The 22,474-nt window shown below is 42.6% G+C and overlaps 1 protein-coding gene across 10 annotated transcripts in view; it reads right to left on the bottom strand.

Annotated features, from left to right (window-relative positions):
• Nucleotides 1-22,474, bottom strand: part of ANK3 (ankyrin 3) — a 345,627-nt gene that overhangs the window by 85,765 nt on the left and 237,388 nt on the right. For 9 of the 10 annotated variants that reach the window (XM_058189397.1, XM_058189394.1, XM_058189398.1 and 6 more), the window contains 9 exons: nucleotides 18,266-18,364; nucleotides 17,069-17,167; nucleotides 11,612-11,809; nucleotides 8,812-8,910; nucleotides 4,652-4,750; nucleotides 4,430-4,528; nucleotides 3,680-3,775; nucleotides 1,695-1,767; nucleotides 1,472-1,534 (listed from right to left, as the gene is read on the bottom strand). In XM_058189397.1, the coding sequence (XP_058045380.1) occupies nucleotides 1,472-1,534; nucleotides 1,695-1,767; nucleotides 3,680-3,775; nucleotides 4,430-4,528; nucleotides 4,652-4,750; nucleotides 8,812-8,910; nucleotides 11,612-11,809; nucleotides 17,069-17,167; nucleotides 18,266-18,364 (925 nt within the window). The remainder of the gene's footprint in view (nucleotides 1-1,471; nucleotides 1,535-1,694; nucleotides 1,768-3,679; nucleotides 3,776-4,429; nucleotides 4,529-4,651; nucleotides 4,751-8,811; nucleotides 8,911-11,611; nucleotides 11,810-17,068; nucleotides 17,168-18,265; nucleotides 18,365-22,474) is intronic. The other variant, XM_058189399.1, reaches the window with a different exon arrangement.

The following is a 22,474-nucleotide window of genomic DNA, read 5'->3' on the forward strand; positions in this document are numbered from 1 at the left end:
TGAACCCTAGGATGAAAGATTTGTGCTACTTTTCCTCCATAGAGACAGTGCTTAAAATATACATCCCTCAGATTTATCAGTCTGATTAATACAATAATATAGAAACTCTTAATTTTACAAAAAAAAAAAAGGCAACAGCCACATAAGAGAATACCCCAAGAAGATTAATGGCAATTTGATTAAAAGAGTAAAGAAAGGGACCTGAACCAAATCAGAAGGTTATACCGAATAACTGCAGTCATTAGGGCAAGTAAGAGGTCATGAAGGCACTCTAGTGGCTACAGAGAATTGACAAAGGAGGTTAGTGAAAGAGGAGCTTGCTGCATATACATAAGTGTGTATCACTAGTACTTTTCACCACAGAAAACCTACAATGTCACCCCAGTTGTTTCAGGGTTTTAGCCAGTAAGATAAAAACAGTCAATTGTTTGAAACAAATTGTTCGACTTCATTGGCAGAACATGCCTTTTGGGTGCAAAGTTTCAGCTGACATCTTAATAAGGAATTTCCCATAGTAAAAGATGCACAGGATTCTTGGGCAATGCAAGAAATGTGAGAGAGTTGGACCAGGGTTAAAATTCTTGCTGAGTTAAGCACATTCCATGTGTGCTAAAGCAGGGGTCTCCAACCTTGGTCCCTTTAAGACTTGTGGACTTCAACTCCCAGAGTCCCTCAGCCAGCAAAGCTGGCTGAGGAACTCTGGGAGTTGAAGTCCACAAGTCTTAAAGGGACCAAGGTTGGAGACCCCTGTGCTAAAGAAACTGCAGGTGTTGAAAGACAGGAAGAAGTCACCTCCTCTCTCTTTGCTATTGACAGAATGAGGAATTGTCATTGAATGGGACTCTTCTCTTCATAACTATACACAAACACAGCGAGTACTATTGTTCTTTCCATGCTTCTCTAAAATATAAATGCAAAACTGGGATCAGCCAATCTGATGCAAAATATTTCCCAAACAAATCATTATTACAGGACTCTTTTGAGATTGTGGAGAGGAGACAATTAGCACCTCCGTCTGAAGATGCATCCCCAAAGACTCAGATATGGCCCAAACCTCTCTGTTTTCTGTTTCTACAGATACGCTGATACTGGTTGGGACTCCAGCTCTGAAATAAACCTGTACAATGGAAGAAAAAGAACCAGTCCACTCAGGCCCCCTTATCTATCATAGCCTCATTTCTTGGGCCCACAAATGGAGGACAATCATGCTAGATTCTTGCATGCCCAGAAGAGGCTCCTTCTTGTAAAACTTCATCCTCCAACAGGCAGAGGGAGGGGTGAGCTTAACCAAGAGCAAGGCAGGTTCAGCTGCTTGGTCTAAGGGAAAAAGGCACAGCAGAAAAAGGCTTTGCACCAGAAGTACAAACTGTTGTGTATATGCAGCTTTGAGAGGTGGCACGTTAGGAAAAAAAGTGGAAACTCTGAAGGGCAGAGCCCACTGCAACTCAGAGAGAAAAGGCGCCAGAAATACCTTCTTCAGCGTCTGAAATATATTCACCTTCACTGAGAATTTCAGGGGCATTCGCTTTACATGCTGCACAATTCAAGTGAACAAAATTGTTAGGCTCATTTTACAAATCCACGGAAACAATCTACCATTTCAATTTTAATCGAAAACCCCACAGAAAGGGAGTCTCCTTATTAATAATAAGTATCTTTCATGCACAACCAGCACTGTTTTCTCTTCCACGTACCTTCATCATCCGACATGTCCAAAACTTCATTCATGGTTTCTGGAACATTCATTTTATGTTTTTCTGTAACCGTCTGTTAAAAAGAAAGAAGCAGCATCAGTTCAATTTAAAATTACCAGTAACGTTCTCCAGAAACTGTTGTAATAATAATCTACATGGAATAGTGTGTGTGTGTTTTCCCCCTAATCCCTTACAGTATTTCATGTGCTTATTTTATCATTACAGCAAATACTCAAAGGGTATTGTATAGTGTCATTGTGTTGACCAGGGGTCTCGAGCTCGATTTCATTGAGGGCCGCATTATAGTTGTGTTCGACTCCTGGGGGCCAAGGTGGGCATGGCCAACTCAACGTCGCTCATGTTGGGGCCTGAGCGCTCTGCCAGCAAAAATGGCCTTCCGTTTTCCTTCAACCCTCTGCCAGTGAAAATGGAGCTCGGGAGGGCCGCATTTTCACTGACAGAGGCACTGCTTCCAGGGCAGGCCTGCGGGCCAGATCTAAGCACCATGTGGGCAGGATCCAGCCCCCAGGCCTTGAGTTTGACACCCCTGGTGTAAATCAATCCTCTCCAGTTGGGTGGGACTACAGCCCCCATCATCCCCCCACTGTCTGAATAGATGCGATCGCTACTGCTACCCATTGGGATGTTTCTATGTGGCTCCTTCCAAGTCTACTGTAGTACTTTCCGTTGCTTTCCTCAGAAAGTTTTCTCCCCCCACCCCCCATATACACCCCATCTACTCCACAGCCCTGGGATCTCCTAATAAGGAAGGTCTGGGGCGGGGTGGAAAGACTGGGGTTCAAGGACTCCCACCACCCCCCTTTTACCCACAAAAGCACCCCAGGGATCTTAGGCCGGTTGGTCCCATCTAGCCTATGGAGGTGGGGGAGGGGAATAGGAGGATTTTTATGTACTTCATCTTGAGTTTTCCCACCCTAAAAAATATAAATCTAATAAACATTGAACGAGTGCGGAAACTAATTTGAGACAATTTGTATTTGTTTCATGAGTGCGGAAACTAATTTGAGACAAAAGGAGGATATCGGTCTTCCAATCGGTAACAAAAAAAAAAAGATGTTGAACTAATGTCATTCAACATTAGGAGAACACAACCTTCCCAATACAACACGACTGGCTGTTCCTTGTTGTTTCAGTAGTTATTGTGTTCATCTGCTTCTCTTCATCTTAATCCATTTTACAGGACTTGCTACTCTGCTTTCCATGAGTTCTTTTATTTTAAACCTGCCTCTGTAAAATTATTTTCAAGCTGCAAAGGCAACTCTGTAAGCTTGGAATTATATTAGGAACTTCTGAAATGGGTGAAAATAAAAGGGCAGGGAGCCGAGATGGGTCTACTGTGAGCTTCCCTCTGTTGAATTTTCATCTGCCTTCAGCACTCCCTTTCCTGCTTCTAAGGCCTGAGCTCCCAGCTCAAATAGACAGGCGGTGGAGACAAAGGTCTCCATGGGAACTTCTGCAGCCTGAAGAGCACCAGCTAACCTCTTCTTATAACCGGGAGGGGAGCTCAGTCTCTTGAGTTGGACTGCAGGAAAGGTGGTGTAGAAAATTTTCCAGCTCTCCAAAACTGGCTCCTTTTGTTCTTTCCTGCTGTATTTTTAAGAAAAAACCCACCTGGAGAGGATTCTGTAATAGAAACTGAGCTATCCTGAATCATTCTGAGGACCAGCCACCCAGCTCTGTTCTTAAGGTGGATAGACCGCCTTGGCATTGAGCCAGATGCATTTCTAATAGAGGAGAATATTTGTACTCAAAATTGAAATGAGAGTCCTTGGTGCTCTCTGAGCTTGGTTGCTTTCTTGCAGATGTTTCATTACCCAAACTAGGAAACATCATCAGGATAATGAAATGTTGGCAAGAAAGCAACCAAGCTCAGAGAGCACCAAGGACCCGTCAGATGCATTTCTGTTCTGTTTGTTTCTTTGGAAAGACAGAGCAGCTTCCTATGGACAGGTAGCCATACTTACAATTGTCGTCATTGTCTCTTCCGTCACTATTTTCAGTGTGTCGACGACAGAAATGTAGCCCAGTCGTTTGGCAATGGCCAGGGCAGTGTTCCCATTCTAGAGGAGGAAAAGCTTCCTAAGAAGAAGGACTCTAGCAACTTCTCCACTGAAGAGGCAACTAGAAGTCCAGCGTGCTTCCCTTCAGGAACTTTTAGCTACTATCTACTAGAAAGGGTTAGTTTGGGGCTGTTTCCATGGGAAGCAAATGGAAAAGTAAAGTCTGGCTTGAACAACCAACTACTGAACAGCAAACAAAGACAGGTGGGGTTATCGACATTCCATCTGTGACCGAGCTTATGAATTCCAAGAAAAGGGATTCTTTAAATGCACCGTGCAGAACGGAGAAGTGAGGAAAACACGAGTTTTTAGGGCTTCCTTTTAAGGTTGGCTGAAAATCCAGATAGCAGAAACATCTCAACTGTCCTGAGACAGGGATGGCCGCTCTTGAGCTTCTCTATGAAAGCCACCCACAGGCAGGAGGGAAGGATGGTCCATGGGTAATCTGCTTCTTGAGAATGAGGGGACCCCGGTACAAGTCTGACATGAAGGACCCCCATGACATACAGGGTTATATATGGGGAGTTGAGCTGCATCCTTCCATTCTGAGAATCCCAGAACTATGAACACAAGCAGAAGAGCAGCAATTGCCAGCCAATGAGGAAGCCTGCCAAAAGTGGGACCCAAGATCTCCCCACCCACCCAATTTCTTACCACAGTGAGCTCGTTGGGGGATGCACCGTTCTGCAGCAGGACATTGATGATGTGGGTGTGTCCTTGCTGAGCAGCTTGGTGCAGGGGGGTGTAGCCGTTCTGAGGAGAAGAAAAGTAAAAGGGGGCTGTTGCAGGAGACCCTCCAGGAACCCACCCACCCCCATCCACACAGAGGAAGGGAGACAAGAGGTGGGAAGGAGGGTCAGAGAAAAAAAATCTCACCTTGGTTTTGGCATTCACTTTTGCAAATTGCTGCAGGAGGAAATTAACTATCTTTATGTTTCCATAGTGGCACCCGATGTGTAATGGAGTGTAGCCCATCTAAAATTAAATCCAGACAAAGGAAAGTGCAAAAAAGAATGGCAGGATGATTAATACGGCACTAAATGAAATAACGTAATGCATTTAGGCTCCAAGTCTTCTCTTCCACCCCCAACCAAGGTCTAAAGTAGCTCCAGTTGTGTTTTTAAAAAGAGTTTCAGAAGACACATTGGACCAAAAAGCAGAAGGACTCAGTTTGCTGAATCCCTATTGCAATGGGGCACCAAAGAAAGGCAAAAGCCTTATTTAATCAATACCCCCATTTCTGAATTTGCGGTGCTAGCTAGAAATTGTGGAGGTTGGGAACATTGCCTCGATCAGATGGACTGTTGGACTTTGAGCCACGAGATCTTCCCTTGCGAGTAGGAAGCTGAGCTAAAAGGCTCCATCACAACTATTCTCTCTCATGGGGTATCACAAAGACTCACAAAATGGGAGAAATATTCACCTGAGCAACTGTGGGGAAATGCAAGATGAAAACACTGAGTGGACACATGGCAAGAAGGATGCTCACTTTTTTGTGTGGCTCCTGTCACAGAGAACATATTCACTGACACTATAGGGCTGAGGAAGCCCCAAGGATTCCACCACAATAAAAAAAAGGGGGGGAGGGGACCCCAAGAAAGAGACAATTCTACTCCATCAAAAATGCTGATGACAAGAAGGAGGCGGTGGTGTCTTCAGACCTTTAAGGATCACCACAATTACCCTTAAAAGTCATGAGCAATTTAAGCCTTATCATTTGCATCAAGATAATATTATCTCTCCTTTCGAGACAGATGCTTATTTAGCAGAACCGAGCTGGGAATGCATGACAGGGACAGTTCACAAAAGAGTCAAGGTAATGTGATCTTTTCTGATGTACAATTGTGCCACAGATAAAAGCCCTCCAACCCCTGCTTGCACACTTTCCCACACCTCCTCCCTGAGACACATGGATTTATATTCACATTTTTATGGTGGCATCTACTGTTTGTTATTAAAATACAGTGATGTTCCTATGACACAAACCAACAGGATCTACTGAGTGAGATCCTGCCAGCTAGCAGATTTTGCTTGATAGAGTTAAGCAAGGATGGGAAACGGACCAGCATTTCCTTCACATAGCTCTACCCAGCATCTATGGATGGAGAAGGTCAGATGGTCTACAGACAACTCAGCAGGAGGTCAACAAGCATCCACTTTTATGTACTAAGACCTGTTACCTTCCTTGGCATCATTGCAGCTCTTGGAACATGAACCTGGTTTGAGAATCAGCCCAAAATTTATTTTAGGCGTTGCAAGTTTATCCAGAAGATTCAAGCAAAATATGGCTTGCAGTCCTCTGGGAAGATTGGATCCTGATCTATCTTTTCTAGTTTAACAACAAATATCCTTTTAGATCACACATAAAACAAAGCCAATGCTCTTGTCCTGATATTATTTCAGCTTAATTTTTTTTTATTTGAATTTATATCCCGCCCTTCTCCGAAGACTCAGGGCGGCTTACACTGTGTTAAGCAATTCAGTCAAAATGTGAATATTTTGGCCATTAACTTAGCCTCTCCACTCTTTCCTTTATGGAACTGATTGGTGGGGCATATAAGATCCAATAGAAACAACAAAAAGAATTAATCTTCCATTCATTATAATTTCCTTTCTGTCATCTAAACAAGGAAACATAATAAATGAGATTACACTTGATTCGGTTATTGAATTTGCCAGTTGGTGGGTTCAACAATGCAATGAATTGTAACCTAACCAAACAGGTTGAACTTATCTCACAAGAACCTAATCAAGTGCAATGCTAGACAAACTTAGCATGTCCTGCAAATAAAGCCACTAGTAAATATGATGTGCAAACACAACCCTTGAGCACAGTTCTGTTTCACTGTACATAATCTTTGGCAGAGGAAATTTAATTTCTGGATTGGTTTAGGGGAGGGCAAAGTATATGTGATGCCATCTAGTGATACAGTTAATGACTACGTGAATGGCTTCTTACAGGTGAATTCCAGGTACAGAGACCCAATTTTGATTGCACCTTTTCATTCTGATCTGGCCTGAGATCCAAGTGCTGCTCCTTGTACTGGACTATTAGGGCTCCCACATCAAATCTTGATTACTATTCTTTGTGCCAGGTAAATAATTCAAAGAATGCAATGAAAATAGCCCTAAATATTGCAGCAATGTCCCCATTTTTGAGACGGCATTTCAGACCTAGTTTGAGATAGGTCTCCTATCTCCTGTCCTTCGTTTAAGACTATTTGATATATTGATCATCAATTGTGTTGTAAATGTTGTACCTTGATGAACATATCTTTTCTTTTATGTACCCTGAGAGCATATGCACCAAGACAAATTCCTTGTGTGTCCAATCACACTTGGCCAATAAAAATTCTATTCTATTCTATTTTACAGTCAGCCCTGAGCAAGCTAACAGGGTCCTACTCTAATTAAATTGCCAGGGCTTCTGGGTGTCGGGAAATGCTTTTAAAAATGATTTACCAGAGACACTCAATGTGCTGGAAAGAAGCAGTAGAAGAAGAAACTGAAAGTACCACAACCACTTCCTCTTCTTCAAGCTGACTTGAAACAGATCCAGTTCCCAACCGATTTCCTAATTTCTTTGGGCCTAAATGTGATGGTTTATGTCAGGGGTCTCCAACCTTGGCAACTTTAAGACTTTTGGACTTCAACTCCTCAGCTGGCTGAGGAATTCTGGGAATTGGAGTCCACAAGTCTTAACGTTGCCAAGATTGGAGACCCCTGGTTTATTTGGTGTGTTTATGTGTAGGATTTCTCCTCTCCTCCCTCTCTGCCTGTTTTCCCCTCCATGGATTTTGCTACTGCAGGCTACTGTGCCAGCACCAACTTTTATGACAGGGTAATCAGCTTCCTGACCTTTGATAAGAGACAAGGGCAGGTAATTATTACTGGAGCAGACTTTTTTCCCACTGTCAAAAGAAAGAGGCTGGCAACCCTTTCATCAGAATATCCGGCTGGTCTGTCTGTTATTATGTTCCCAAGGGATCCTTGGTCCTTTTGTGATCAGGAGGGCAGGGAGACCATTCAGCTTGCCTTCACCCAGGTAGGCAGTTGGGCCTCCTATTCAAAATGAGTTTGGGTTTTGGTTTTTTGGTTTTGGTTGTGGTGGTTGCGGTTGTTGTTTTTAAGGCTAGAGAGGGAATGAAGGCAAGCATCTTCTTTCGCCTGATCTAAAGCAGAGGTCTCCAACCTTGGCAACTTTAAGATCTGTGGACTACAACTCCCAGAATTCCTCAGCCAGCTTTGCTTTGCTGGCTGAGGAATTATGGGAATTAAAGTCCATATGTCTTAAAGTTGCCAAGGTTGGAGACCCTTGATCTAAAGGAAGAGAGTTTGTCCAATTTATCTACTCTTACGAGATCCACTCCTCCCGATTTGAGGAGTTCCTCAGCCTGCCTTTTGCATCACCGTTTCTGGCCAGGAGTCAACAAGCTTTTTGAAGAAAAACAGGCAAAAATCCATTGATGCCTTTCAACTCCTTCAACCATCCAAAGGCCACACCACCTATATGCCTCAGCCAGCCCATGGAGCGGGTGGGGAAACGGGACTCGTATTTATTTTGGAAGTTGCAGTCTGAACCTCCTGGGACTGAATTTTTTGTCCAAGACACTAACAAGGTCATATGTCTCACAGCTAAACAGGTCAGCCTATTCCAGAACAGAACAGTGCATCTGGGATTGAGAGAGGCAGAATATTTGAGGCTTTGGGGCAGGCATTATGGTGGAAATGAGAAAGACCATCCATCCACAGACTGAATAACATAGTAATGGCATCAGTCACACAATAGAAAGGGCCAGAAAGGAATCCATAAGCAGCTGGGCAGGCACCAGAAGTGATCTGATCAGCTGCATCCATAATCCCACTCAGCTGTGGTGTCTTATTTACTGATTTATATCTTTTCTGAACATAGGTGCCATTGACATAAGAAATAATTCCCAAGTCAGAAAGGGTGGCGTGGGGGTGGTGGGACTGGTTTCACCCATGTTAACTTGCCCCTTCTGGGATTGTTTAAATACAATCCTTCCACATCTTACCTTCGTGGGTGCATCCACCACAGCTCCTTGGTTGACCAGCACCTCTGCCACGTTGATTCTGTCCTCCTGGGCTGCCAAGTGCAGTGGAGTCAGGCCACTCTGCAAATCACATGCAGCAAGTCAGTTTTGGGCAGAAGGATCTTTAACAGATTTAACAGATTAACAGAGTTGGAAGGGACCTTGTAGGTCATCTAGTCCAAGCCCCCACCCAAGCAGGAGGCCCTGCAACAGTGTTGGCGAACCTTTTTGGCACCAAGTGCCAAAATCGGTCATGCAGGCACACTTCTGCCAAATAACTGGAAGAGCAGCTGCCCAGGGTGCATGTATGCACCAGGAAAATGATCTTCTGGTTTCCAGTGCACACATGTGCTCCAGCCACCTAGCTTTCCAGTTTCTGGTGCACATGCATGATGAAGACCAGTTAGCTGGTACGCCAGAACCTGGAAGAGCACCGGGTGATGGCTCACATGCCTGGAGAGATAGCTATGCGTGTCTCTTCCGGCACATGTGCCATAGGTTTGCCAGCACCATTTCTGACAGATGACAGTCCAGTCTCTTCTTGAAAGCCTCCAGTGATGAAGCTCCCATAACTTTCGAAGGCAACGTCTGTTCAATTGGTTGATTGTTCTCACTGTCAGAAAATTTCTCCATATTTCTAGGTTGAATCTCTCTTTGATTAGTTTCCATCCATTATTCCTTGTCTGATCTTCGAGTGCCTTGGAAAATAGCTTGACCCCCTCCTCTCTGTGGCAGCCCCTCAAATATTGGAAGATGGCTATCATGTCTCCCCTGGTCCTTCTCTTCTCTAGACTAGCCATGCCCAGTTCTTGTAACCGTTCTTCATATGTTTTAGTCTCCAAGCCCCTAATTATCCTGGTTGTTCTTCTCTGCACTCTCTCTAGAGTTTCAACATTTTTTTTTATAGTATGGTGACAAAACTGGATGCAGTACTCTAGGTATGGTGTTCCTAAGGCTTTATAGAATGGTATTAATACCTCACTTGATCTTGATTGTATCCTTCTATTAATGCAACTTACAATTGCATTGGCTTTTCTGGCTGCTACCGCACACTGCTGGCTCCTATTCAACTGGTTGTCCACTAAGACTCCAAGATCCCTCTCACAGTTACTGCTATTAAGCCTAGTTTCACCCAATCTATATGTGTCCTTTTGGTTTTTCTTGCTTAACCGTAAGACTACTTTTCTCTACATTGAATTTCATTTTGTTAAATAGGGCCCAGAGTTCAAGTCTGTCAAGATCCTTCTGGATTTTGAGCCTATTTTCTAGGGTGTTAGGTATTCCTGCCAGCTTAGTATCATCATGGCCTGGGTTTAATACCTAGCAATGTCCTCCTCCTGAGCTTAACAAGAGAGCAACAGAAAATGCACTTGTGGTAATCAATACACATTTCAACCAGATACATCCAATTACACAATTAAAGACTGAAAACGGAATAGATGGTACAGGAACAAATCAGTTGCCAAGCTCTATAAAGGGACTACTATTGTTTGGGTTGGGGTAAAATACAGTGTATGAGCTTGCTGGTGCAGTACAACTACTCCAGGAGCCCTTTCCTCAAGGTTTATTCATCCTGAAAATTAATTTGGCATATATAAAACTAATCAAAAAGATACTGTGAAGTTTCCGGCAGTGTTGCATTTTCCTACAATGGAAAAAGATTATACATTATATCTCAGAGGTACCCAAAGCAGCAACTGCACTTTTTAAGAATGATACCACAGGCCCATCGAATGCCTGACCTGAACCACATTTTATCAACCACAATCATACTTTGTTCCATCGTACTTGGTCTTCTACAAGCCTCAGAGCAGAAGAAATTAACTGGTTAATTTGATCATGGTCTGTGGTTCTATAGTGAACTTGCAATAGAAGTAATACAACTACCGGAGTTAACTACAATATTCCTGTAATTCAGTCCTATGAGTCAGAAGCAGGATCATTTAACACCAGGACACAAAAATAAAGAGAGGTGTAAGACAAGTGAACTATAAGTATGAGCTGTCTCTTCCTTACTCACTCTCTCTCTCTCTCTCTCTCTTGTGTTTCCCCAAAAATAAGACCCTGGCTTATATTTTTTTGAACCCTGAAATAAGCGCTTGGCCTTATTGCCATGTACTCAAAAGCCTGATTGGGCTTATTATCAGGGAGTGTCTTGTTTTGGGGGAAACAGGATATCTATCTATATATCTATCTATCTTCTATCTCCATCTACCCTATCTAATTGTCTGTCTGTCTGTCTATTTATCTTCTATCACCATCTACTCTGTCTGTCTGTCTATCTATCTATCCATCTATCCATCCATCCTGTCATTCTATCTATCTACCCTACCTACCTACCTACCTACCTACCTACCTACCTACCTACCTACCTACCTACCTACCTACCTATCTATCTATCTATCTATCTATCTATCTATCTATCTATCTATCTATCTTTCTATATGGAGAAGAAAGAATTAAGAAAATCTGATAATATCTCATTAAACCATGTTTTATCCCTTCCAGAATTCAACATCCAGGATTTACATGACTCTCCTATGCCAGGCAGAGATTTATATTTGTCTGAGATCACAGTTTTCATGATCCTCTACCGCCAGCATTCATGTCATTAAATCTGGTTTGCAAACTATTCCACATCCTTGTCTAGGGCAAAGAGTAAATATCATGCAAAACTCGGGGTCACGGGACAAGATTCCCTGTGGATTATGGAGTTAATGGACAGCAGAACAACTGAGCCCAGGCCATTGGAGAGCAGGGAATCTCTCCGTTGCCCACACACCTTGTTGCTGAGGTTCACGTTGGCATTTCTGGTGAGAAGCAAGGAGACCATGTCCATGTGGCCCTCTTGGGAAGCCAGATGCACGGGAGCAATGCCTTGTCTGGTCACAGCATTGGCATCAGCACCGTATTCCAGCAATGTGGTTGCTATGTCCATCTGGTTCTTCTTGGCAGCAATGTGCAGCGGAGTGTAACCGTTCTGTCAAGGCAAATGTCTTTGGTTATGGACCCTTTCATTAAATAATAGAGGAGCTATTACTGGTATTTGCCAGTGAGGATTTCTAAACCTTTAACCACATACTTTCTCTTGCATAGTCCATGGAAAAAGGTTTGTTTTTCTTTTTCCTTTTTTCAAGGAAATTATGCAACCTCCCTCCCGCTTCACCCCCCACAAGTAATATTTCTTTTCTGATTGCTGATTTCCAAGACAGTCGTGTTGTCTGAAAATGACTTTGTTGATTTTCCTTATACTTTCAGCTAAAAAAACATCGCTAAGAAAAGAAAGATCAGTTTCAATTAAGAGATATTCTTCTGGTGCCCAACCTTATTCTTCCTTTCCTTCCCTTGTAAAAAAAAACGATCTGAAGATTGGAAGCAATTCCATTAATAAATGAAACTAGCAACAGCGTCTGTCGGACGTCAGATGGCAGGCCACCTGGATAGGGATTGGGAGACGAAGGGAACCATTTGAGACGTTAGAACGTCTTGAAACAGAACCCTGGGCATGATGATGATGACGTCACAGGGCAACTTCCAGTGACACAGTGGAGGCATTCTCTTCCCCCCCCTCTTCCATCAAGGGAAGTTGTGGAACTAAGGTAGATATTCCCTGGATTCTAATCTGGAGATCACAGTCTGTCCAAAGACAGACAGATGTGGCCGTTTCCTCATCTCTGCAGAACTGAGAGTTTGGGGAAAGCAGCTAAGCACTCTACTGGAAAGGAGGATTTGTAAAGGGGAGCGATGATTAGGGAGGTGGTCTAGAAAGGGAAAAAGAGAGTAATATCGGGGGGGGGATATAAAACTTTTTAAAAATACATAGAATAGTTTTAATAAGCACAACATTAGGAAGCAGAAATATGCCCCCCTGCCTGATTTTACCCCCACCCTGGGTCTCCTCATCTCAAGAGAAGATTGAACAAATGTCAAACAAAAGTCCACAATTTCATTTTTAGATTGCTTGGGCAGCTGCATTAAAAATAAATACAGAGTCAGTAAGTCATATCCTGTCTCTTAACTGTGGCGATGCATGAGCTGGCTAGAAAACAGAGTAACGACAGACTCTGGACAACTTTCTGATTCTAGGACCTAGCTGAGGAAGAAAGACAGATTAAGAAGCTGGGATGCTGGCACCACGCAGTCTAGGCACAAATAACTGGAGAAAATTCTCCAGGAAAGATAGAAACGGCATTTTCTTCCATCCTATTTGCAGAAGCTGATTTTGGCATAAAGTGGTGGCTGTTAGTTATACAGACTGGTGCATATTAGAGTTGATCTGCATTTTTGCAATATTGTTTTCATAGAGCAGTGAAAAAGGAAAGATTTGACGGTGGGGGTGGGGAATGACAGACCTCCCACCCTCCAGTCGATGAAGACAACTGGAGCAGGAGAAATCCTTCCTTTCCAGAGAAAATATCGAAGAAAACCCTCAGCCAATCTCTTAGCTGACGAGTGAACAGCCAGGAAGGCTCTTCCATGACCGAAGCTCATCTCAGCTCTGTTTTGTGATTTTCAGAAAGCCTTTGCCAAAAATGGCCTCTAGGCAGCTGCTCAGCTGTTGGATCAAAGGTGAAGGAATCAAGGGAGCCAACCCACAATTTCCGGTTTTCTCTCAAGTCTGTCATTTTGTCATTTGGGTTTTAGCGCAACGTTGGCTCAGGAGGAAAAAGAGTCGCGCCTACTCTATGCAAAGAGATTTTCAGCATCAAACTAAGGCAATATCCTGACACTAGGATTGCACCCAGTGATAAAGCTTTGGAGCTCTGACCTACTTTAGAAAAAGGACCAGACATCTAAAGGCGTTTCACCATTCAGTGCAACGCCAAGCAATCCTAAAGAAGCCCCTTTGTGCAAGTTTTTGTTCTCTGAACAAACTCTTAAAACAGGCCTTTGTGATGAGAAAGCCCTGTGGCCAGTGGTGGGATTCAGCCAGTTCGCACCACTTCGGGAGAACCGGTTGTTAACTTTCTGAGCAGTTTGGCAAACTGGTTGTTGGAAGAAATCATTAGGGCAGAGAACCGGTTGTTAAATTACTTGAATCCCACCACTGCCTGTGGCCCAAAATGAGGAGTGTACCTAAACAATCCTAACCCTGATGGACCAAATAATGACTGCTTTGTCTTACAGCTTTGTGACAGTATCTATAAAATAACTTGTATTTCTCAAGGCAGTTTAGAATCAGGGAAGAGATGTCTGTGGATTGTAGATTACACGACAAAGATACCCACACATCTGCTTTGGGCATAACCCCCCCCTGAGCAGTGAGCCATAGGTCAGGGGTCTCCAACCTTGGCAACTTTAAGACTCGTGGACTTCAGCTCCAGAATTCCTCAGCCAGCTTTGAAGTTCACAAGTCTTAAAGTTGCCAAGGTTGGAGACCCCTGCCATAGGTCATCCCTTGATTTGCAGACCTCAAGATTGATGGTTCGGTTTCTCCCATCCCATCTTATCACGAGCCACCTTAACTCACAACTGGTGTGTAACATTTTCTCACTATGGTCACTTGGATTTGAGTCAGCAAAGTGGGAGCCTAGGACCTTATTGAAGTATTTGAGTCTGGCGCACATCGGAAATGACCAAGTCCCCCCAAAACATCACTCCATTGGGCAGTTAGGGGACTTGTGGCCCACACCTTCCCTTTTAAATGGGCCACAGTTAGCACAGCAATCCCCAGAGAAGGAAAGGAGAACAATTCATCCATCCTCTCACAAACTCTCTCCACCAATTCAGTTCCATCAAGACAGAAACGTCTTCCCAAAGTGTTTCTTCTGCTGTCTGAATAGTCTAAGTGAGTCTACCACAGGGATTTTAGCAGGGATTCAAAGAACTCAACATTTTGTGTAAATGGTTTTGTTTATTCCAAGAGCTTTGCCAGATCGGATTAAAATCAAAATTCTGCATCTGCTTCCCTAGGAGTGAAAATGAGTGAGCCTCTCTGAGGAAGCACATTCAGGATTGCACTGAAAAACAGAGCATTGGAGGTTGGGTTTGAATCTAACGGCCACGTTCTGGAATTCTGATTGTTACTTCGTGCACAGAAATCCATGTCTGCGTTTGCCAAGTTTCCACTGAATGCAGATATGTTGTTGGCATTTTCCACTTCGACCTTTCCAATCTCTAATCAATCTACACACAGTCGAGTTGCCACACAGATACTGATGGAAGTGATAAACAATCATGCAAGGATCTTACCTGACTTTTTCTGCTTAACTCTCTCCTTCTCTTTGACATCAAGAAACAATAGGAAAAAAGTAGCCCATTCAAGTGATACATTTGCCCCCATGCAGGAAGAAATAAGCAGGGTGGTCCTGAAGCTATTGGACTTTATGTTGCCTATACAATATTTCATCATTGCTCCTTCTTTGCATATTTAACCAGGCATGATCTAGCCCCTACCCATATCTTAACTTGGTCTGATTTCAACTCTTCTGGTTTAGTCATCTGTCATTTGCACCTCTATAACTGTCTGGTTCGGTTCTGCAACCCAACAAGAAAAACACAGACTTCAGAGGATAATTAGAACTGCAGAAAAAATAATTGCTACCAACTTGCCTTCCATTGAGGACCTGTATACTGCACGAATCAAGAAGAGGGCCGTGAAAATATTTACAGACCCCTCGCATCCTGGACATAAACTGTTTCAACTCCTACCCTCAAAACGACGCTATAGAGCACTGCACACCAGAACAACTAGACACAAGAACAGTTTTTTCCCGAAGGCCATCACTCTGCTAAACAAATAATTCCCTCAACACTGTCAGACTATTTACTGAATCTGCACTACTATTAATCGTTTCATAGTTCCCATCACCAATCTCTTTGCACTTATGACTGTATGACTATAACTTGTTGCTGGCAATCCTTATGATTTATATTGATATATTGATCATCAATTGTGTTGTAAATGTTGTACCTTGATGAACGTATCTTTTCTTTTATGTACACTGAGAGCATATGCACCAAGACAAATTCCTTGTGTGTCCAATCACACTTGGCCAATAAAGAATTCTATTCTATTCTATTCTATTTAGTGCATTATACAAATCCAGTTTGCCAATGGTTCTATGCATTATGGGAATCCAGAAAATCAATAAATAAACTAATACATTAAGAATGTTGTGTGAATGCAGCCAAAGTCCTTTAGAAACAGGTATTTCCCTGATGCTGTGTGAAAAAAACTGAAGGAACTATGCGCTTCCTATTCCTCACCTTCATGGAGACTGTCTCTAATACTGATGCAAGAAATCTGGATATACTACTATTTACACAGAATCCTACATTATCTAGGGTGACCTCTGATGTCCTCTTATGCCAATCATCCGTTAAGTTTTTCTACTGACCTTATGACGTACATTCTTGATCTCTCTCCCCCCCTCCCCCTCCCCGCCATTCCTGTAAACCACAAAGACAAAATCTTGTGCGCTCTGCAAATAGCAATGCCAAAGTAATCGTCTCCATCCAATCCATAGATTCCTGAGACCATAAATCACCATAACTATCTAAATCTGTATAATGCTTAAACAAAATAAAGTCCTCTATGTTTTGGCACTCCAAAGCATTCCAGATGTCCCCCCAGAGGACATTTGCCCAGAGGCAAAATTGGGACATTTTGCCAAATTGAGAGACTCATTTGGATTGTGTACTGCTGCCAAAGGTTAACTACAAAACTACAGATTTAATTTACACTTTCATAGTTATGTTCTATAAGCACAAGTACAAATACAGCTTAGAGGTTCCATAGGAGTTTCTGGGCTGAAAAGAACATTTCAGGTTTCTAATACTGGTCCAGAAGAGACACAATGGGGATGCCTATCTCAACTGGATCAGAAAGTTTTAGGTGGCCCTTAGTATTAACCTTGAGGTTCCCAATCCAGGGAAGAAGAATGAACTTCCCAAAGCATCAACCCTTTGTCAAATCCTCCTCTACCATCTCCATGTCTTCCTTAGTGTTGATGATCAAGATAAAAGTCACCTACCATGTAACCAAGGTGGGGCCCAAACATGGAAACTTTAAGTCCTGTGGACTTCAACTCCCAGAATTCCCCAGCTAGTCATTCTGAATTCTAAGAGTTGAGGCCCACAAGTCTTAAAGTTGCCAAGGTTAGACATCCCTGATCTAATTCATCTCCTGCTTTGGGTCATCTTATAGTGTTACTAGAGGAGGTCCAGCAGGGCTTCCAAAGGAGGGGAAAGATGGAACATGTGGCTGGATCTTCACCCCACTCGGTGACATTAGTACCTTTGCAGAGGCGTGAGGAGAAGCTCCTTGGTCCAAAAGGAGAAGTGCCACTTTCTGATTATCGTAATGTGCCGCAACATGCAGTGGAGTTAAACCACTCTAAAAACACATGCAGAACAAACAGGCATGGTTAGAAACCCACTTAACAGAAACACTTGAAGAATTATGTTAAACTAGGTTTAATGAAGTTTACGATGGTATGAACTGAGATTTTGAAATGATCCACTACAACACAAGATACAACACAAAACACTGCCTTGTACGGGAATACTCTTCACACTTTTTCAGACGTCAGCTTCACCTACCTGAATAACTATCCTCCCTGAGCTCTTACAAACTATGGATAAGAAATGTTGATTCATACATTTTTCTTAAGTTAAGATATTTGGTGTGTTTTTTTCAGTTTAATGTTATAACCCACCCTGGACTTTCAGCCCTTTAAGAGGGAATGTCTCTTTACCAAAATCTCTTGATCAGAGATCTTCAAACTTGGCAGCTTTAAGACTTGTGGACTTCAACTCCCAAAATTCTAGGAGTTGAAGTCTACAAGTCTTAAAGCTATCAAGTCTGAAGAACTCTGCTCTTGATAGACACATTATCAAGAGAAAAATCTATTCTTGATCTTAAGCAAGACTTCCATCATCTAATTAAAATGACTCCCATGTGCATATGCAGCCATGAAAACTAAAATTGGTCAATTGTGCCCAATATAGATTAATTCTTATTTCATGTGAACATTATGGGTGGTCCACATTTTCTATGCAGAATAACGTCATCAAAGATGTGTGTTTTAGTAGAAAATGGGCAACCACAAGCTCTACTGCAGAAGGTAAAGATATTGTGCTCAGTTAAGAGTGGCGATGAGCCCACCATTGGTAGACTTGAAAGGACAAGTTAGGGATAGATTGTCCTGGGGAAAAATCCATCTCTCTGGTCACTGCATACAATAATATGTAACAATAAAACAACTTGCTGGCACGTAATCAATCAATCATCAAGGTATTGTGAAGTAGAACAATATCCTCAAGAAATCAATACCTCTGTTTTAAGAGAAACCAAGAATTTTTGCAATACTACACAGAAGTGATGGAAAAAGAGAAATACTCCAGGGGGATTCCTGAGGCTGCTACCGGTTGATGGCTTTGGTGGATGCTGGAATGACCCCAGTGGGCCATGTTGAAGCAACACCTGCCTTACCTTTCCAGCCGCATCTGGAGAAGCGTTTTTCTGAAGTAGGAGGTTGGCAACTTCTATTTTGCCATATTTGGCTGCCACATGTAGAGGGGTAAATCCTTTCTGTAAAATAAGCATTTGTGTTAACAGTTTTATTTGAGCCAAAGACCATTTTTGCAGAACCCAGGCACATTTGGAAAGGTTGTGGTTCTGTGTTACAGGAGAACAGAATGCGACATTCCCAACCCAAAATGTGGACTTGGAAGAGACACAAGGATCCAATTTTCTACAATGCCCAAGGAAGCCAATTAAAGCACTGTATTTTATTATGAAATGATTTTCAAATCCTTTGGGTTATAAAGAAACTTTGAAAGCGCAGGGATCATGTCTACAGGGATATGACAATGAAATCTGTAATGCCAAATCTTGAGAGGGGAACCTTCCCATTGTTAGCAAAAGAAATATAACTTATGCAAGATGGTAAAAAGGCAAAATGGAAATCACTTTAATTCCCATCAAACTCAAACAGAAATTCAATATTTGAAATGTTCCTCTTGAAGAAGGAAAATAACACAGCCTGTGTAAAAAGGCACCATTTTGATATAAACTAACCAGCTTCTCCAGAAAACAAAAATAATCAAAGGCCACTAGGATGATACCTGGTCTGCAGAAACAGTTTGAACTACTCCTTGGATAGTATTTTATGGTGGGACACTTCAAACTTAAGAGATCACTACCACCTTTTAAGGGCCTAAATACACACAGATGAAATTCCCGTGCACAAATTGTCCAGAGGTGGGCTTCACATACTGCAGCAACTGGTTTGCCCAGCACCAGAAATGTGAGCGTGCGTGTGCGCATGCTCACTTCATCATGTGCACGCATGCAGCGTCACAAAAGATGCGCCATCCACACATGCATGCACCATCAAAAACACAGCGATATAGGATGGGGTTGCACAGGTCACCACTACCAGTTCACCTGAACCGGTCCGAACCAGCTGAATACCACCTCTGAAATTTTCCTCTTAAATAATTATTGGTTGATTTTTTTCCCCCTCTCACTTTCCCTCTTTTATTTTCTCAACTGTGCACAGAGTTGGTCCAAGTTATTTTGCCACTTGAAGCTTCCAGGCCCCCATTTCAAGCACAGAAGCCAACTGGAGCAGAACGGAGCTCTTGGGGATGAGGTCGTCCTCCGCTGCCTTTGAAGAAGGAAGGTTGTTCAGAATGGTTGAAAAGCTGCTGCTTCTGCCCCCCCCCCCCCTTCCCAACCCCCCTCGAGTCCTTCTGCATTACAAAAGGGTCAGCCCTGATTCTGAGCCAAGGTTAGACTGGCTCTGAATTAAAGGGACAATTCAGAGAAGTTTTAGAACGAGAGAGTTGAACTCTCTGGGCTGAACTCTCTTCCTGAACACCAAGCAAGTTTATTTTCAGATAAATATTTTCTGAAAGTAGAAAAGGAAGCTAACTATCTCTCTAATATACTATGTTAATATATGCAGGGAAAAAATATCAAAATCGTGCAGACAATGGTTTCCTTGTGACACTCTATGTAAACAGAAATTGGACTTTGAAGGGGGAATAAAAAGAGTATTCATGATTTTGAACTCTGATGTACAGAAAATTCCTGAGAATTCCATGGATGGCCAATCTATTAAACAAGAAGATCATTGAACAAATTAATCCAAAATACTCAAGTATGGTTGTGAAAGTTGGACGATAAGAAAAGCTGAGCGCCAAAGAATTGAGGCCTTTGAGTTCTGGTGCTGGAGAAGACTCCTGCGGTCCCTTGGACTGCAAGGTGATCAAACCAGTCAGTCCTAGAGGAGATCAACCCTGACTGCTCTTTAGAAGGCCAGATCCTGAAGAGGAAACTCAAATACTTTGGCCACCTAATGAGAAGGAAGAACTCACTGGAGATGAGTCTAATGCTGGGAAAGATTAGGGGGAAAAGAAGAAGGGAATGGAAGGGAACAAAGAATGAGGTGGCTGGATGGAGTCACTGAAGCAGTTGGCGTGAGCTTAAATGGACTCCAGAAGATGATAGAGGACAGGAAGGCCTGGAGGAAGGTTGTCCATGGGGTCGCAATGGGTCGGGCATGACTTTCCAATTAACAACAACTCACTCAAGGCACAAAAGATCAGGCTGAAGTTATTGTATTCTGGACAATTACGTAAAGAACTAGCTCTGGAGAAGCTTTTAATTCTGAGAATGGTAGAAAGAAAGACCAGCAGCTGCAAGGCGGAAGGACTCCAATACGACAGCAAAGAGGGCACTGTTGGAAAACGTGAATACCAGGTTGGGCAGAACAATCTATCTCTGTGGCTGCCAGGAGTCAACAGCGACTTAATACCACTCACTCAATCAATCAATTGTGGGATTTTCCATGGAAAAAACAACATATCCCTTCCTTGCTAGAATTACATCTTTCTATTTACTCGTTTAGCATCCTATGAAAAATCTCCAGAGTCCCGAAACAGTCAGCTTGACCTTATTTGGTACATTGCTGGTCCAGAGCAATAATTCTATTGGAATCCATGTCATTCCCAGAGACATAATGGTGTTTCGGCAGGGGTCTGTTCTCTAAGCTTGCTGTTTAGCTCCTGGATGTTTCATTACCAAACTAGGTAATATCTTCAGTGCGAGGTGAAGTGTCTTGTTCATTTATATAGGCCTTGGGTGGTCAGTTATTCTTGGGACTGGTTGAATCACAAGACTGATTGAATCGCAATCAGCCTTGTGATTCATTCAGTCTTGCAAGTCAATCAGTCACAAGACCAACTAACCACTCAGGACCTATACAAACAAATAAGATACTTCACCCAAACCCTCACTGAAATGTTACCTAGTTGCTCTAACATCTGTAATTAAGAAAATCTTTGAAAGGCTAGTGCTGTCCCACTTGAAAACCATCCCGGATCCTTGCAATTTCCATACCGAGCAAATAGATCAACAGATGATGCTGTTAATATGGCTCTGCGCTACATCCTGCAACATCTTGAATCTCCAAAGACCTACGCAAGGGTCCTCTTTGTAGACTTTAGTTCAGCATTCAATACCATCATTCCAGACACTCTTCCAACTAAGCTAAACCAGCTACAGGTACCTGAACAGATTTGTAAGTGGGTCATAAGCTTCCTAACAAACAGGAAGCAGCAGTGAAGCTAAGCAGAATCACATCAGATACCTGTACAATTAGCACAGGGGCTCCCCCAAGGCTGTGTACTCTCCCCACTTCTCTTCTCTCTGTATACCAATGACTACCTCTCTAACGATCCATCTGTTAAACTATTGAAGTTCGCAGATGACACAACAGTGATCGGTCTCATTCGAGACAATGATGAATCTGCATACAGATGGGAGGTTGAACAACTAGCCTCAGGGCGCGACTGGAACAATCTGGAACTGAACACACTCAAAACCATAGAAATGGGGGTAGACTTTAGGAGAAACCCTTCCGTACTTCTACCTCTTACAATACTAGACAACATAGTATCAACAGTAGAGACCTTCACATTTCTAGGTTCTATCATATCACAAGGTCTAAAATGGACAGCTAAACATCAAAAACGTCATCAAAAAAGGACAACAAAGAATGTTCTTTCTGCGCCAACTAAGAAAGCACACACTGCCCAAGAAGCTGCTGATCCAGTTCTACAGAGGAATTATTGAGTCTGTCATCTGCACCTCTATAACTGTCTGGTTTGGTTCTGCAACCCAACAAGACAGACACAGACTTCAGAGAATAATTAGAAGTGCAGAAAAAACAATGGCTATCAATCTGCCTTCCATGGAGGACCTGTATACTGCATGAGTCAAAAAGAGGGCTGTGAAAATATTTACAGACCCCTCGTATCCTGGACATAAACTGTTTCAACTCCACCTTCAAAACAACGCTATAGAGCACTGCACACCAGAACAACTAGACACAAGAACAGTTTTTTTCCCAAATGCCATCATTCTGCTAAACAAATAATTCCCTCAACACTGTCAAACCATTTACTAAATCTGCACTACTATTAATCTTCTCATCATTCCCACCACCAAACTCCTTCCATTTATGACTGTATGACTGTAACTTTGTTGCTTGTATCCTTACAATTTATATTGATAGTTTCCTGATTGCTTATTTGTACCCTATGGCTATCATTTATTAGTGTTATACCTTATGATTCTTGATGAAGGTATCTTTTATTTTACATACACTGAGAGCTTATGCACCAAGACAAA

Source organism: Ahaetulla prasina, chromosome 6 (assembly GCF_028640845.1).
Source record: "Ahaetulla prasina isolate Xishuangbanna chromosome 6, ASM2864084v1, whole genome shotgun sequence".
Classification (NCBI taxonomy): domain Eukaryota; kingdom Metazoa; phylum Chordata; class Lepidosauria; order Squamata; family Colubridae; genus Ahaetulla; species Ahaetulla prasina.